The sequence below is a fragment of the Aptenodytes patagonicus genome, chromosome 2 (genome assembly GCF_965638725.1).
Source record: "Aptenodytes patagonicus chromosome 2, bAptPat1.pri.cur, whole genome shotgun sequence".
Classification (NCBI taxonomy): Eukaryota; Metazoa; Chordata; class Aves; order Sphenisciformes; family Spheniscidae; genus Aptenodytes; species Aptenodytes patagonicus.
Window position 1 is genome coordinate 69,718,390 of NC_134950.1, and position 15,946 is coordinate 69,734,335.

General features: G+C 42.2%; 1 protein-coding gene across 2 annotated transcripts in view; it reads right to left on the reverse strand.

Annotated features, from left to right (window-relative positions):
- Positions 1–15,946, reverse strand: part of GABBR2 (gamma-aminobutyric acid type B receptor subunit 2) — a 510,446-nt gene that overhangs the window by 200,871 nt on the left and 293,629 nt on the right. For both annotated transcript variants that reach the window (XM_076330187.1, XM_076330188.1), the window contains exon 8: positions 14,363–14,423. In XM_076330187.1, coding sequence (XP_076186302.1) covers positions 14,363–14,423 — 61 coding nt within the window. The remainder of the gene's footprint in view (positions 1–14,362; positions 14,424–15,946) is intronic.

A 15,946-nucleotide genomic window follows, 5' to 3' on the forward strand; every position in this document is an offset into this window, starting at 1 on the left:
GACTTGAAATTAAATTAGCACTTGTAATGACAGAACAAAACTGAATTATGATTAGGACGCAAAAAGAGGGACTAGTAAATTTGAAAAGCAATTTAGTCTTTTTGTGCCCTTAATAAGGAGTTAATATCTGGGTTGATACTATTCCTGTGCTCTCAGAGGTTTAATACCAAGGCCTGTATGAATTCTGCAGCACAGGATTCACAACTGCCTTTGATCACCTACACAGTGAACAAACCCATCTTCATTGTTTTTTAAAAAGTGTTCCTTGTTCATCTCCCTTATCTATGATAGGTCTGCCTGTCATCTTTGTTTTCTCGTAACACTGTGATAATATTGCCTACCATCCCAGAAGTAGTTGTCTAAAGGAAATTTTTGTCAAATATTCTTTGTTATAAAATTCCATTGACTTAGAGGTCTGTCAGGTGTTATAACCCTCTCTTGGTATCTCTAGCCTACAACTACAGAACCCTTTACATGCTGGCATGGTGTACTACTAAACAATATTCCATTTTTGTCTGTTCAAATGCTGTAATGTCAAGTAAGAAATCTATGTCCTTTTAGTGACCTAGATAAACTTCATTTTCTTCTCTTCCATTCATTAAGAATTAAAGTTGTCCTATTTCATGGGTTTGTATCCCCTGGGGAAATATTTGAACTACAGGTTAGGGATGATGTCATTGCAATAGACCACATTCTCTATTAATTACGTCAATTGAAATATTTTCCCATAATATACACCAGAATCTGATGGATTTTTCATAAGCCTTCTGGCTCTTTATCCCTCTGTAGAAACTGTATGACATCTCCTTCCAGGAAAAAAGCGTCTCCGAGATGCCGAGGGGAGAGACTTGCCAGCGCACAGCTCTGCAGAGAGCAGCAGGTCGGGGTGGCTCCACAGCCCTCAAGAGAGACTCTGCCTCTCTTCAAAAGGTGAGGAGGACTGGGTGGTGAAAAGGTGGAACAGCACAGTACATCGCCTTAAATGAAACACCCGAATGAGTTAACTCTAATAGAGGTAGGTTCTGAGTACCGATTGCAAAAAAACATGTCTTTTTTTAAGTTGCAGTAAAAGTAGGAGAGCTCTGAAGGAGACAGCTGACAATTCATTCGGGTCCTTCCCACAGGCCATTTCTTTAGCAGGTGTCCTGGTTTCAGCTGGGATAGACAGCAGGGTACTAATTTCTGTTAACTTTCTGGAGCTGGATACTTCAAACTTTTGTAGAAATTAATTACTGTAAAATTATTTTACATTGCTTTCCAACTTTTTTGCTTTGCTGTTACTTTTGAAACTTAGTCCTTTTCCTTGGTATTTAGGACAGCCCCTAAGACATTTTTGCACGAAATAGTGACAGAGACTGATCAGTTCCTATGAAACACTTTGCGCCTCAGAGTATGCTGGATGTACTGAAGTGGAATCCTATAAAAAATACAGCTATTTCTATAACGTGTGTGCTTGTCCCAGTAATAATTATTTGCAGAGTCCAAACCACCTCTCAAGGGATGAACTGCTCTATAGAACACAGGCACACACAGAGCAATAAATAGGTCTCCCCTGCTCCTCATACAGGCCTGCCTCTCATGCCTGGGGGAAAATAATTAATCCAATTCTTCCCAGCGACTCTCTCTTGCTTACTGCAACTTTGGGTGGCGCAGAAGTACCCAGCTAGTCTTAAACTAGCTGGCTTGAGTGGTGATAGCTGCAAAGCTGTGGTGTCCCATAGCTGTGCTCCCAAAGGAAAGGTTACCTACCAAAATGCTTGTTTTGCTTCCTGGCAGATTTCCGGCTTACGGTCTGTTCCATGTTATTGTTGCTACACTGCTAGCAGCACCCCAGTTGGTCGATTTAAAGCTAGCTCAGGTAAAACAAAATAAGCTGCCGTGACAACCAGCAGCTGCAGAATCAGCGTACCCTTTCAGTGCATCCTCCCTGGCCTTGCAATTTACACCCACACAATATGGCTTGTTCCAAATGAGGCGACTCTAGCAACTCCACACACTTAATCCCGTTAATCTTTCTTTATAAGTAACGTCCTAAGATCCAAACAATTTCTGTAGCTCTTATCTGTCCTTTCTCCAGGTTGACAGTACATGTGCACAACCTAGGTACCTGAATCTCAATACAATATTCCATATTTATTTATAAAAATAAACAAACAAACAAAACCCGCAACCACTAGTAAATAATACCAACAGAATAAATTACAAGAGGAATAACTGGCTCAGGGGAAAACACTGCTGCTAGTACATATGGAACCAAAAGAGAAATTGAACAGGAAATGTGTCCAAAATAATGGGACAATAAAAGGGGAAAACAGCTATAAACATATAAAAACGTAATCTCCTTTATGTTTTCATCTGACAGAAGGCTGGTATACAGGTGCCTGAGATACTGGTAATAAAATGAAAGGTGATGTTCAGTGCTAGCAAGGTACAGAGTAACATACAAGAGAAAAATAATAGCAAATATACATACATAGTGGTTGATACTAATTAATTAATAGCATCCAGGATGAGACCTTGGACTTAGTGTGGCTGGTTCTTTGAAAACGTCAGTGCTGTGCTCACTGGTGGCCAAAGAGGCAAAGAGAGGATGAATGTTGTAGAACAGAATATTGGGAAAGCAGTTAAAATAACACGGAAAGGCCATTCAGCAGTGTGAAGTATGGAGGTGGATGCTTCAATGCTACGTGTGGCTCTCATTAAGCTCTCACAAAAAGGGAACAAGAGTATCAGAAGACGTAGGGGATTATTAGAATTATAGAGCAGCTTTTACATGATGAAAAAACAAAACAGATGACAAGGACTAGCATTTCTAAAAGAGAGTCATTGGTAAGAAAGATCTGCAAAACGTGAATGATATGAAGAAAGTGAATAAGACACAACTATTCATTGCTTCTCACATTACAAGAAGCAGGGTATGCCCAATGAAATTGTGAGATAGCTGGTTTAAAACAAACAAACAGATGGAAGGGCTTTAATCGTTACATGCATAATTATTTTGTGAAACTCATTGCCACTGGATGTGTTAAAGGCCAAAAGTATAAATGATTTAATGAAAGATATGACAAATAGAGAATAAATCCACATGCAACTGTTAAACCCAATGGTCCAAAGACACCCTCCAGCTCAAAAAGTCATGAAAACATTTGCCTTTGGGAACTCAGAGTGTAAAATAGAGAAAAAACATTTCTATATATGCCTGTTCTGATACAGATACCCATAACTGGCATATGCCATATCCTTCCCTCAGTATCCACTACCAAGGGGATATTAGACAGCTTGTTATCTCACCCAATACTGCATTTCTTCATGCACTAGACATACAAATAATTATGATCAGATCCAAACAGGTTAGCAGGTTTTACATCATTAGGCATTGAAACACCAAAATCTCTGCACTCCAAATCCCACCTCTTGGTATAGAGACAAAGGATAAGTTTCACTTTTCTATTTGGGGTTGTCAGGGGGTGAATGGTATCTCTTGATAGATTTCTTAACTATCAGTGCTTTTTTTTAATGTGCATGTGTATGCGTTTGTGTTGAGGGGGGGAGGAATCACCTCTTTCTGTCAAGAACTGATTGGGAGTCCCTTCTTTAAAACACATCAGCAGAAGGGGAGGTGCAGCGCTTCCCTTTCATATAGTACCTATTTAGATATAAATGGTTAGAAAAGTCATCATATACTTGGGAAATCCCAGCTTTAATTCACTTTCTGCCTGAGGAGAACTGTAATTTTCACCTCTTTCTATTTATGACCAGGCTATATATATGTCTGGATAATGACTTTCACTATTTGCTCTGCTAAAAATCTTGTACAACATAGGAAAAAAATCAAGACTGATAGACCAGGAGACAAAGCGTGAGAGGGCCTGACACTATAACCTACTAGTAGTTATGATCCTCACTTGGATGAGGGATCCAAGCCCCAAAAATTACTTAAGCATTTTACATTCAAATAATAAATTGGATTTAAAGGAAAAAAAACAAAACATAGAACCGATGTTGGAAGAGCAACTAAATCTATGTTTCCTCCTTACAAATAACCTAACCACCAGTCTAGGGTTTCATGCTTATCCTACGTCTCTTACTAGAAACAATTCAAAGAAATACAACAAATGGTATTAGTAGCATACAGTGGATGAGTACTTGTACATAGAGTGTCAGAATCACATAACAGACACTGCAGAGGAACAATAGCTCAAGCTTAAATACAGCTGGCCTAGCAGAGACCTCAAGATGTAATAAAAGTCATCTGTTTGTCTCAAGGCATGATGAATACATCTACACCACTTCAGAGGTCTGTTTAACTTGTTCTTCAAAACTTCCAGACGTAGCAATTTTATGCACCTTCCAGAGTCTAAATACCCTTTTCATTAGAAAGTTTTTCCTAATATTTGGCTCAAATCTCCTCTGCTACTATTTAAATCCCTTACTTCTCAGCCAGCCAATGAGGGCAGGATAAGCAAACGTTTTAGCGGCAATTGTCATGTATTTCAATCATCTTCTCTTCTCTAAGCAGCCTAGATCTTTTGCTTTTCAGAATGAGGTATGGTTTTAATCTTCTGTCATCTTTACACATTTTCCTTAAATCAGCACTGGACACAGTAGTTAGCTGTAGCCTTTTGGCACTGTATAGATTAAAAGGATACTATTTATACATCTCAGTACAGAATTTTTCTTTTTTTATCTCTTCATGGTTTTGCTTATTCATGTTCAGCCTGTGACCCACTGTAACCCCTAGTTCCTTTTATGTATAACTATGGCCTGGTGAATTGTTCCCCATTTTGTATTTGTACAGCAGTTTATTCCCAATGTAGCACCAGGCATTTGACCTAAATAAACTGCATTCTGTTTTTTCCTGATTACTTCTTCAATTTGTTAATATCTTTTTGAATCCTTGTCTAGTCCTCCTTGTGCTTGCTGGCTCCCTCAGAGACCACTGTACATTTGATAATTACACATTCTAGTTCATCTTCTTGATCAGCAATGTCAATATTCAGTGACTCCGGATTGAAGGCACACCCTTTCAGGACTCTACTTGGTGTAGCTCTTCGTATTAGGAGGCTATTCTTTTCATTGAAATGGGACTTTAAATCAGTAAACCTTGTGGTTTCATACAGATGATACTATCCTCAATTGCTTAAGAAAATGGCATTGCCAACAAAAGAGGGAAGTGGTACTCCGCAGAGGTAGTGTGACTGAAATGCAATGCGTAAAATATTTGTTGAATCAGCGTTCTAAATGACAAACTGTAAGACAAGATAGCACCAGTGGGTTTTTGTATACCACAGTTCAAACTATCAGGATGAACTGGTATTGAAACATCTGATAGCATGTAGAAAACTATTATTTAGGGGGATTTCAATTGGGAGGGACCTATTAAAGGTTCCACGTAGTCACCACTAACTGCCCTGGAACTGAAAAAGCAGGTTTGGGGCAAGGCGGGTGGTGGTTCATGTGTGTGGTGTGCTGGAAAATTGCTACAAACCACCATGAGTGGTTTAACAGACTTAATTCGACAGGATGAATTGGTCACTAAGCTAAAAGAACCAGTGGTCACTAAGATGCACCATCTATCCCAGCAGCGGCCAATGCCTCCACGCAGACGGAACTGCTGAAGGGAGAGGCTGCAGTGCAGACCTCAGGCTGCAGGACATGCCTAGACCTCTCTCCTGGGGCAGGGACAGGCGGCAGACCTGCCTGCAAAAGGTGTGACCAGGTGGAGGACCTCCTGCAGCAGGTGGCTGAGCTGCAGGAGGCGGTGAGAAGACTGCGTAACATCAGGGAGGCAGAGAAGGAGCTAGATTGCTGGTTGCAAGCGCAGTCTGCAGCGGACCTGCAGCCCACGGCCAAACAGCCAAAAACTCCCCCACCGGCACACGCAGAAGGGAGCGGGGGGGCCAATAATGCAGAAGAATGGACGGTTGCAACAGCGAGGACCAGCAGGAGGAAGAGTCTTCCCCTGAAGCCTGAGGTGCCCTTGCAGAACCACTTCATTGCTCTGCAGGCCCAAGAGGAAAGTCCTGTCACACCAGGAGAGACGCTGGAGCTGAGTAATGCGGCCCGATCTGCTCCCCCGTATAACAACCAGCGCCACTAGGAAAAGGCGACGGGTGACAGTAGTGGGCGACTCTCTTCTGAGAGGTACGGAGGCACCCATTTGCCGACCGGACGCACTCTCTAGAGAGGTGTGCTGCTTACCGGGGGCTTGCATCAGGGATGTCACTGAGAGGCTACCAAGCCTTGTACAGTCCACTGACTATTATCTGCTGCTGCTGTTTCACGTGGGCACCAGTGACACAGCCAGGAGCAGTCTGAGGACTATCAAGAAGGACTACAGAGCCCCGGGAGCGGCGGTAAGGGACTCAGGAGAGCAGGCAGTTTTTTCATCAATCCTGCCGGTCAAAGGGAAGGGGTTTGAAAGGGCCAGTCGAATCTGGCGAGTCAACAAATGGTTATGGGACTAGTGCCACAGCCAGGGGTTCGGCTACTTAGACCATGGGACTCACTTTGAGAAACCTGGTCTGCCGGGGGCTGATGGGGTCCATCTGTCAGAGGGGAAGAGCATCTTCAGTCATAGGCTTGCTAAGCTGGTGAAGAGGGCTTTAAACAAGAGATACTGGGGGAGGGGAACCTCAATCCATCCCACTCCTACCAGTTTGATGCCAGGGCCAGCAATAGATGCCCAGAGCCTGAAGAAGGAACACAAGTCAGCAGGAGAGCGCCTGAAGAGCGGCACAAAGGAAGTCCAGTCAGTAAGACAGCTTCATTGGGGGCCCAACTTAAATGCCTCTATGCAAATGCACGTAGCATGGGGAATAAACAAGAGGAGTTAGAGACGTGCGCATGCCTGCAGGGCTACAACCTTATTGGCATCACGGAGACGTGGTGGGATGGCTCCTATGATTGGAGTCTTAGAATGGAGGGATACAGGCTCTTTAGGAAGGACAGGCAGGGGAGACGAGGAGGGGGTGTCACCCTCTATGTCAATGACCAGCTGGAGTGCATGGAGCTCTGCCTGGGGATGGATGAGGAGCAGACCGAGACCTTATGGGTCAGAATTAAAGGGAAGGCAGGGACAGGTGACATTACGGTGGGGGTCTGCTACAGGCCACCCAACCAGGAAGACCGAGCAGATGAGGCCCTCTATAGACAGATAGGAGCAGCCTCACACGCACAAGCTCTGGCCCTCATGTGGGACTTCAACCACCCTGACATCTGTTGGAGGGACAGCACGGCAGGGCAGAAGCAATCCAGGAGGTTCCTGGGATGCGTCGATGATAACTTCCTTCTCCAAGTGGTAGAGGAGCCAATGAGGAGAGGTGCTACGCTGGACCTTGTTCTCACCAACAAGGAGGGGCTGGTGGGGAATGTGAATCTCAAGGGCAGCCTGGGCTGCAGTGACAGTGAAATGGTGGAGTTCAAGATCCTCAGGGCACCGAGGAGGGCGCACAGCAAGCTCACTACCCTGGACTTCAGGAGAGCAGACTTTGGCCTCTTCAGGGATCTGTTTGGTAGAGTGCCATGGGACAAAGCCCTAGAGTGAGGAGGGGCCCAAGAAAGCTGGGTAATATTCAGGGATCACCTCCTTCAAGCTCAGGAGCGATGCATCCCAACAAAGAGGAGATCAGGCAAAAACGCCAGGAGGCCTGCATGGATGAACCAGGAGCTCCTGGACAAACTCAAACACAAAAAGGAAGCCTACAGAGGGTGGAAGCAAGGACAGGGAGCCTGGGAGGAATACAGAGAAATTGTCCGAGCAGCCAGGGATCAGGTTAGGAAAGCTAAAACCCAGATAGAATTAGATCTGGCCAGGGACATCAAGGGCAACAAGAAAAGATTCTATAGGTACGTCAGGGATAAAAGGAAGATGAAGGAAAATGTGGGCCCTCTCCAGAATGAAACGGGAGACCTGGTTACCCGGGATATGGAGAAGGCGGAGGTATTCAATGACTTTTCTGCCTTGGTCTTCACTGGCAAGTGCTCAAGCCTCACTGCCCAAGCCACAGAAGGCAAAGGTGGGGACTGGGAGAATGAAGAGCCACCCACTGTGGGAGAAGATCAGGTTCGAGACCATCTAAGGCACGTGAAGGTGCACAAGTTCATGGGACCCAATGAGATCCATCCGCGGGTCCTGAAGGAACTGGCGGATGAAGTTGCTAAGCCACTATCCATCGTATTTGAGAAGTCGTGGCAGTCCGGTGAAGTTCCCACTGACTGGAAAAGGGGAAGCATAACCCCCATTTTTAAAAAGGGAAAAAAGGAAGACCCGGGGAACTACAGGCCAGTCAGCCTCACCTCTGTGCCTGGGAAGATCATGGAACAGATCCTCCTGGAAGCTATGCTAAGGCCCGTGGAGGACAGGGAGGTGATTCGAGACAGCCAGCATGGCTTCACCAAGGGCAAGTCCTGCCTGACTAACCTAGTGGCCTTCTATGACAGAGTGACTACATCAGTGGACATGGGAAGGCCTACAGATGTCGTCTGTCTGGACCTCTGTAAGGCCTTTGACACGGTCCCCCACAACATCCTTCTCTCTAAACTGGAGAGGTATGGATTTGATGGGTGGACTGTCTGGTGGGTGAGGAATTGGCTGGATGGTCGCATCCAGAGGGTAGTGATCAATGGCTCAATGTCCAGACGGAGGTTGGTGATGAGTGGTGTCCGTCAGGGGTCCGTATTGGGACCGGTACTGTTTAATATCTTCATCAATGACACAGACAGTGGGATTGAGTGCACCCTCAGCAAGTTTGCAGATGACACCAAGCTGAGTGGTGTGGTTGACACACTAGAGGGACGGGATGCCATCCAGAGGGACCTGGACAAGCTGGAGAAGTGGGCCTGTGTGAACCTCATGAGGTTTAACAAGGCCAAGTGCAAGGTCCTGCACCTGGGTGGGGGCAACCCCCAGTATCAATCCAGGCTGGGGGATGAAGGGATTGAGAGCAGTCCTGCTGAGAAGGACTCAGGGCTACTGGTGGATGAAAAGCTGGACATGAGCCGGCAATGTGTGCTCGCAGCCCAGAAGGCCAATCATACCCTGGGCTGCATCAAAAGAAGCGTGGCCAGCAGGTCGAGGGAGGTGATCCTGCCCCTCTACTCTGCTCTGGTGAGACCCCACCTGGAGTACTGTGTCCAGCTCTGGAGCCCTCAGTACAAGAAAGACACGGACCTGTTGGAGCGGGTCCAGAGGAGGGTCACAAAAATGGTCAGGGGGATGGAACACCTCTCCTGTGAGGAAAGGCTGAGAGAGTTGGGGTTGTTCAGCCTGGAGAAGAGAAGGCTTCGGGGAGACCTTATTGCAGCCTATCAGTACTTCAAGGGGGCTTATAAAAAAGATGGTGGCAAACTCTTTAGCAGGGCCTGTTGCGACAGGACAAGGGGGAATGGCTTTAAACTAAAGAGGGGTAGATTTAGACTAGATACAAGGAAGAAATTTTTTACGCTGAGGGTGGTGAAACACGGGCACAGGTTGCCCAGAGAGGTGGTGGATGCCCCATCCCTGGCAACATTCCAGGTCAGGTTGGACGGGGCTCTGAGCAACCTGATCTAGTTGAAGATATTCCTGCCCATGGCAGGGGGGTTAGACTAGATGACCTTTAGAGGTCCCTTCCAACCCAAACTGTTCTATGATTCTATGAAGATAGGAACGGCTACAATCTAACTACACTACTCATATGCAGATAAAATGGAGTGGATGTGGCACACCAAGAAGTCTACCAAACACACATTTTTGTGACTGTAGTCAAGCAGTCCAGTTAGGATATATCAGAAGTAAGCTTTCCTGACTCCTTAATTAATTCCCTTTTTTGCATGCAAAATTATAGTCTTTAATGACAGAGTGATCTTTTCCGGAAGAATACAGCTGCCCAGGATAAACAGCACGCAGTTTGTTTTAAATCTTTATTGTTCATTACATGACACTAGCAATTATTTATTGTTCACTATTCAAATTCTGCTCAGCCAACAGAAGTCTGTACTTCTTTATTTACTTTTCCCCTAAGTTCATATCCGGCTATTCAAAGGTACTCCTTAATCTCTGAAAAAAATTAATATTTATAAAGAGATTTTATTCTCACTTTGTAAATATACTACAGAAGCAGAGAAATCTGAATCCACTGATTCTGGATATTTGACACCACAGATTCCAGATATATGACATGAGATATTTCAAATTTGAGTTTTCACAGTTGTCACTAAATATTTTCTGTTTATTGGATTATATTCGTTCAACATTATCACAGAAAGAAAATCCACAAACTGGTTCTGTGGGGTGTATACTGGACAGATGTTAAATATAAAAAAAGTATTCAAAGGCAATTAGTCTCATTATTTATATGAATCCTTATGGAAGCAAGAACCAGAAGTAGTTAAGAGTCTGCTGGATTATATTTAGAATAATAGAAGGAAACTTTTCCAGGGTTTGACTGATGCCCCTGGAGAACAAGCTATTGTATCTGTAGGTGATTCTGGAGAATTGCTAATGTCTCCTTCATTGAAGCAGTTGTGGACAGCAAACAAGTCAGAACTAAGTAGATGAACTGAGGCTCCAGGGAAGCAATCCTGGATTCTCACGTACCTTGCTCTTGACTGTAGAGTAGACATTTGTTTGTCTATTTCTGTTGATTAAACTCAGAGAAGAATATCTGGGCCTTTTACTGCAGAAATTCAGTAAGGCCTTTTCTAGGAAGACCAATGGTGTTACACTTGACAAGCTACGCTCTCACTCTTGCTTGGTACCCAGATCAGCCTTCAATACTAACAAACGTCATATCATATTATTGGGCTACATGAGTGGCTTAAATTCCTCCCAAAAAGACATAGCAGATGGCCACCCACTTTCTTCAAGTTTTCTCAATATGCAGTATCACAGAATTTTGTTCCTATCTACAAGAAGCATGATTTACGCACATTTCAATGGTATTTGTTTACAATTTAGCTTTAATTTTCCTTTTTAACCTATTCCAGCACAGAAGTCTCTTAGGTTTTCTCTAGTGCCTGACAGAACTAGGAATATGACTGAAAGCAAGGTGCCTTTTAGGCTCCAGTCAGATTTGTCAGAAATGATCTGCCAAAGCAAAACACTTTGAAGGACAGGTATGTATCTGTTCTTGCAGCCTCCTGTATCACAGCAATCTACAATCTGATGTCTGTTGCTGCCCTCCCTGCTCCTTGATATGCACACAACAGTTGCCAGGATCCTCTTTCAGCTCTCACTAGCCAAAAGATTTTGTCCATCTACTTCAACTACCTGTTTGACAACGAGAATAGTCCTTTAATTGCACCCGTGGAAAAATTGCTTCATTTGGAAAGGTGCCAGCTTCAAACATCACTTGGATATTTGAGCTAGACTGGCAGACTGCTCTTTATTTGCCAGTAAGGTAGAGGAACAAAATGCTGTTACATGTGCTTTGTATCCTCTGCTGCATACTAAGTAATTTCTGGGTGGTATTCATGATCTATAAAGCAGTAAGTAGTTCGGTCACAGCTATCTCTGGCACCATCTGTTTGACCATTTGCAAAACTAACAGACTGCACAGAAGCTGAAAAAAGAGACATGACTAGCGTAAGTTTGGGAAAAACTGTATCTAGGTTCAAAATTAAACCAGCTATTCAAAATTTCATCACAGGGTGTCAGGCATACTGCAGTTACCCTCTGAACCTTCACAGGCTGGTTTTCCCTAGCCTCTGGCAGACATGACTGTCTACTTTTTACATAGCCAAAATGTTTACAGATTGTCTCATTAACACAAAAGTTTCCAGCAAAGAACAGAAAATGAAGCTCCTGAGTCTACCCAGCTGATTTTCTACCCTGGCAAATGAGGAACAGCATTTTATGGCCAAGGAATCCTACTTCTGATATATGATTACCTATTTACCAGTTTTATTTTTCGGCATTGAATTATTTGTGATAACTGTGCATTTTCATTCAAATTGTTAATAAAACTATAAACCAGTGTAGATGAAGAAATGACTCCTGAGGTATATAACACTAAAGCTGATGATTCCCAATTATTATGTTTGGATAATAAGCTACTAATATATTTAATATATGCTATATGCATAATTATAATTAATCTCATAAAAGCATTTACAAGACACCTTTGATGTGGTCTTTTTTTCCTCTAAATCATGATGATTTGTATTACATTTAAAAAAAAACTTTAATGAATGAATTGTATATCTGTCTCAAGCTTGATAGCACCTAACAGCTATAATGACAAAGGAAAAGCCCATTTACCATTTTAAGTACTGGACTTAATTAACTTCTTTCCATTATTAGGAACTTCCCCAATAGTCTTAGATTTATTAAAAGTTAATGTGAATGTTTCAGAAAGCTTCCTAACCAATAAAGAATTCTTTTGAACAAATTAATAATTTCTACAATTATGCCACAAGTATTGAATATAAAAACCTTGTATAAAAACAATACTAATGAAAGAAGAACAGGAAAAAAAATTGTTAATTGTTAGAATATTATTTGCAGCTAAAAAAAGAGATAGATTCTTTTCACTTATGTTGTTATGCTGTTCCTTATTTTAATTTCTCATACATTTTTGTACATTCTTTTCATTTCCAAAATTAGTAAGAACAAAACTTAAGACCAGGCTTCAGATGTGCTGACAGACTATTGCTTGCATGAGAGAGAATCCAGCCCTTCTCCTGCATTTCTCCCTTGGATGCCTGGGTTATAACAAAACTTTTTCCTGTAGGTTAATTGGAAACCTTTGGTTGATGGTGTGTGCCTGTATCAGTTCTGAAATAGTCATTATGCACTTGCAAGGAATTATAGAATGGGCGGCTGTCTCCTATGTTCTTATTGACCAAACAGTACTTCAACTGATGGTAAAACCATTGGTGTTAAATAGCATCTGTTGTGAAACCAAAAAACGTTACAAAGAAACTCAAATTTGAATGGTTGGAAATAAAAATCTTTATAAAAATAGCTCCTCCAGGTTAGTTCAGAAGATGCATGTCGCATCTCCCCATGATCCCAAATCACATCCTTAATGTACAGAGGGAACGGGCCAAACTTCCTCCTTGCTCAGATGCTCTAGTAGGGTACATATAGCTGCCTTAGGCATAATGTGTAAGGGCTCCTTCGGACTTCTGAGGAACAAACACCTCTTGTAAAATCCCCTTACAACATTTTCTCATGATTCTTTCATGTGGCTGTAAACATTGCTACTATGAAAAAAAAAAAGGGGGGGGGGAGAAAAGGAAGCAATCCACATTTATCATTAGTGTTGAGCAAAAATTTCTATATTATGTTATCATGAGATGATGTCTGCAAAGTTTTAGTGGGTAAAAATGCTTCAGGGAACATGAGTTAATACCATCAGTTATAGTAGTGAAGGCAAGAGCAATCCTGAAGATTGCTTCAGTAAATTAGAATGAGTAACAGATCCCTCTCAAGTGCATTGCTGTTCATTAATAATAATGCCCATACGGCAGACAATTTCTGTTTAAAGGATAAGCCTTTGTAACTTGGTCAGCAGGATTACGTTTAAAGTGATCTCCTGAAGACAAAGGGAGTGCAAGCTTCTTTCCCGTACATTGTCTGAAAAGGATTTGCCAGCTTTCTCACTACTACTCTCACAAGACCATCCAAATGCAATCATCTCCAGTTTTATCTCAGTCTAGGAACAAAAACATGAATTGCATTCTATAAACTGTAGAAACCACTATGACATGTCTTCTATGAATCACCATTTCTGCAGAAAACTCTCCCAAGCAAGCACCTCTTCCCAGTGCAAATGACCCTTGACAAATCCCCGTGGCTGCATTCGTGGTCTCTGCTGCCGAGACCATCCCCTGCAGGAGCAGCTCAGGCTGAGAGAAGGCAGCAGGCTTGGCAAGTTGCACTATGGAGTGTGTTGCCTCCAAGGGATGGGGTGAGCAGTTTGTGTCCTCTGCATGCTGAGGGACTGACTCCTGAAGCAACTTTTAGCAAGCAGTTGCAGAATGTCAAAAGTGAGTCTTCAGAGAGCACAGACACTAACTTGAAAGAGCTTAACAGCAAAAAACCTCTCTAAGTTCCTGTTCAGATACAGTTTTCAGAAACAACTGTATTAAGAATTGGATGCTTAGCTGACCAGTAAAGTTTTAAGATCAGTAGTTTCTATAAGTATGTGGATTTTCTTCTAGAAAGATTCTTGGAAATATCTGGGAATATCACAGAGCACGCAGGGTTCAAAACACAGTATTTTAAACAGGTAACAAAACTTTCTAAGTACCTTGCTGCATCTTCCAAGCAGTTTCTTTTCAAAATATTTAAAACATCCTGAAACAAATGCAACTGATACACAAGTTTGAAACTGCATACATAATTATAATGAAAATTAAATTGTTTGCAACCTACCTTGGAATTGCGTAAATTTGATGGTTCCCATCCTCTCTCCATTTCTGAAAACGACTTGACCCTAAATAAAATAAATAAATTCCTTAAAAGTTTTATAAATCTCTCATAATATTGTTTCATTAGCACTGCAATTATTTACCATTCCCTATTAAAATTACCCAAGCAAGGTTTAAACTTTGAAGATAGCAGATTCAACCAAAGTTAAAATAACTCAGTAACACCTCCTTAAAGCTTTCTTCCACAGATTTCAAATGGCCTTAGAAAGTTGACCAGTGTTATCACTCACTTTTCATGGATGGAAATGGAGGTACGATAAAGCCAGTAACTTACTGAATCTCACATGATGAGAGATATACAAGTAATTGATTTTCACTGTGTGACTGTTTTTATCAAGGACATGTAAGAGCTACCAAAGATCACACAAGAAAATGGTTCTCCATTTCATTCACCATATGGTTCTCCAAATGGCTCTATAATCTACTTATATCAATGATTATGGATATCTGTAGCTTTTGTGGCTTGGTTTTGTAGTACATCAACACACGTGTCCTAGTATTCTCTTTAAATGTAACACCTTTAAGTCAGTACTACCCTTTGTTGTGCTACACAGTGTTACTCTTCAAAATAATGGTCACGCAACGGTGAAACCTCCTCATGTATCCCTAGCAAATTACTCACACCTTTCATCCCATCTTTCTGACTTAAATTAAGAAAAGTTCTTGTTACATTTCTTCCTTACTTCAGCTATTTCATGACTGAGTATGAAAGAAGAGGTTTTCATTCATTTATGCTAAGAAGTATTTTTAATATTTTCAATCTGCAGTGGAGTGCTGAGTACTGTCAATATCGATTGCTGTTTTACTGCATCCCCAGTTTGTTTATTATCATCTCCATTAATCTTTGTTTTAGCAGACATCAGGGTAAGAGAAACCAAACGATAAGCATGTAAGGCTACAATACATTTCTCTGTGCAAGCCAGCCCCTTGTTGGATAACCCTTTCTGGTCACTAAGGGGATGCACTGAAGACAACCCTCTGAATTACTGAAATCGGCTCCCTGCAAGGAACCGTACAACGGATGTGTAGTACAGAACACGCACCCCACATTTCCTGCAAGCCACAAAACACCATTTCCCTTTGATAAACAGAAGAAGACACCTTTCAACAAGTGTAAGTTACCTTGTGCTAAGCCTTAAAAGCCAAAAGCCCCAATCTGACAAAAAGAGAGCAAGAAAAATGAACACTGGTAATGGGAGAGATTCTGGCAACAGCTGCGGAAGGGCACAGGAGCCGCTCCTACCAGTCTCATCCAGTGGCTACTAACACAGCTCCAGGAGAGAACGTAAAACATTAGCAGGCAGATTTATGTGTGCACCTTAGCAGCCTTCATCCAGATCTCCTTTAGTTTGGAGAAGTAGTTTTTAATATCCTTTCATTTGTTTGAACGTAATCATAATACATTTGGCTACTTGGTTTAAGTAAAAAACAGTAGAAAATATTAAAGAAAAGAGCTGTAAAGATGCTATGCAAGTATCACTTATTGCAGATATATCTACTATCACTCCAGTCTTAACCTTGCTAAATT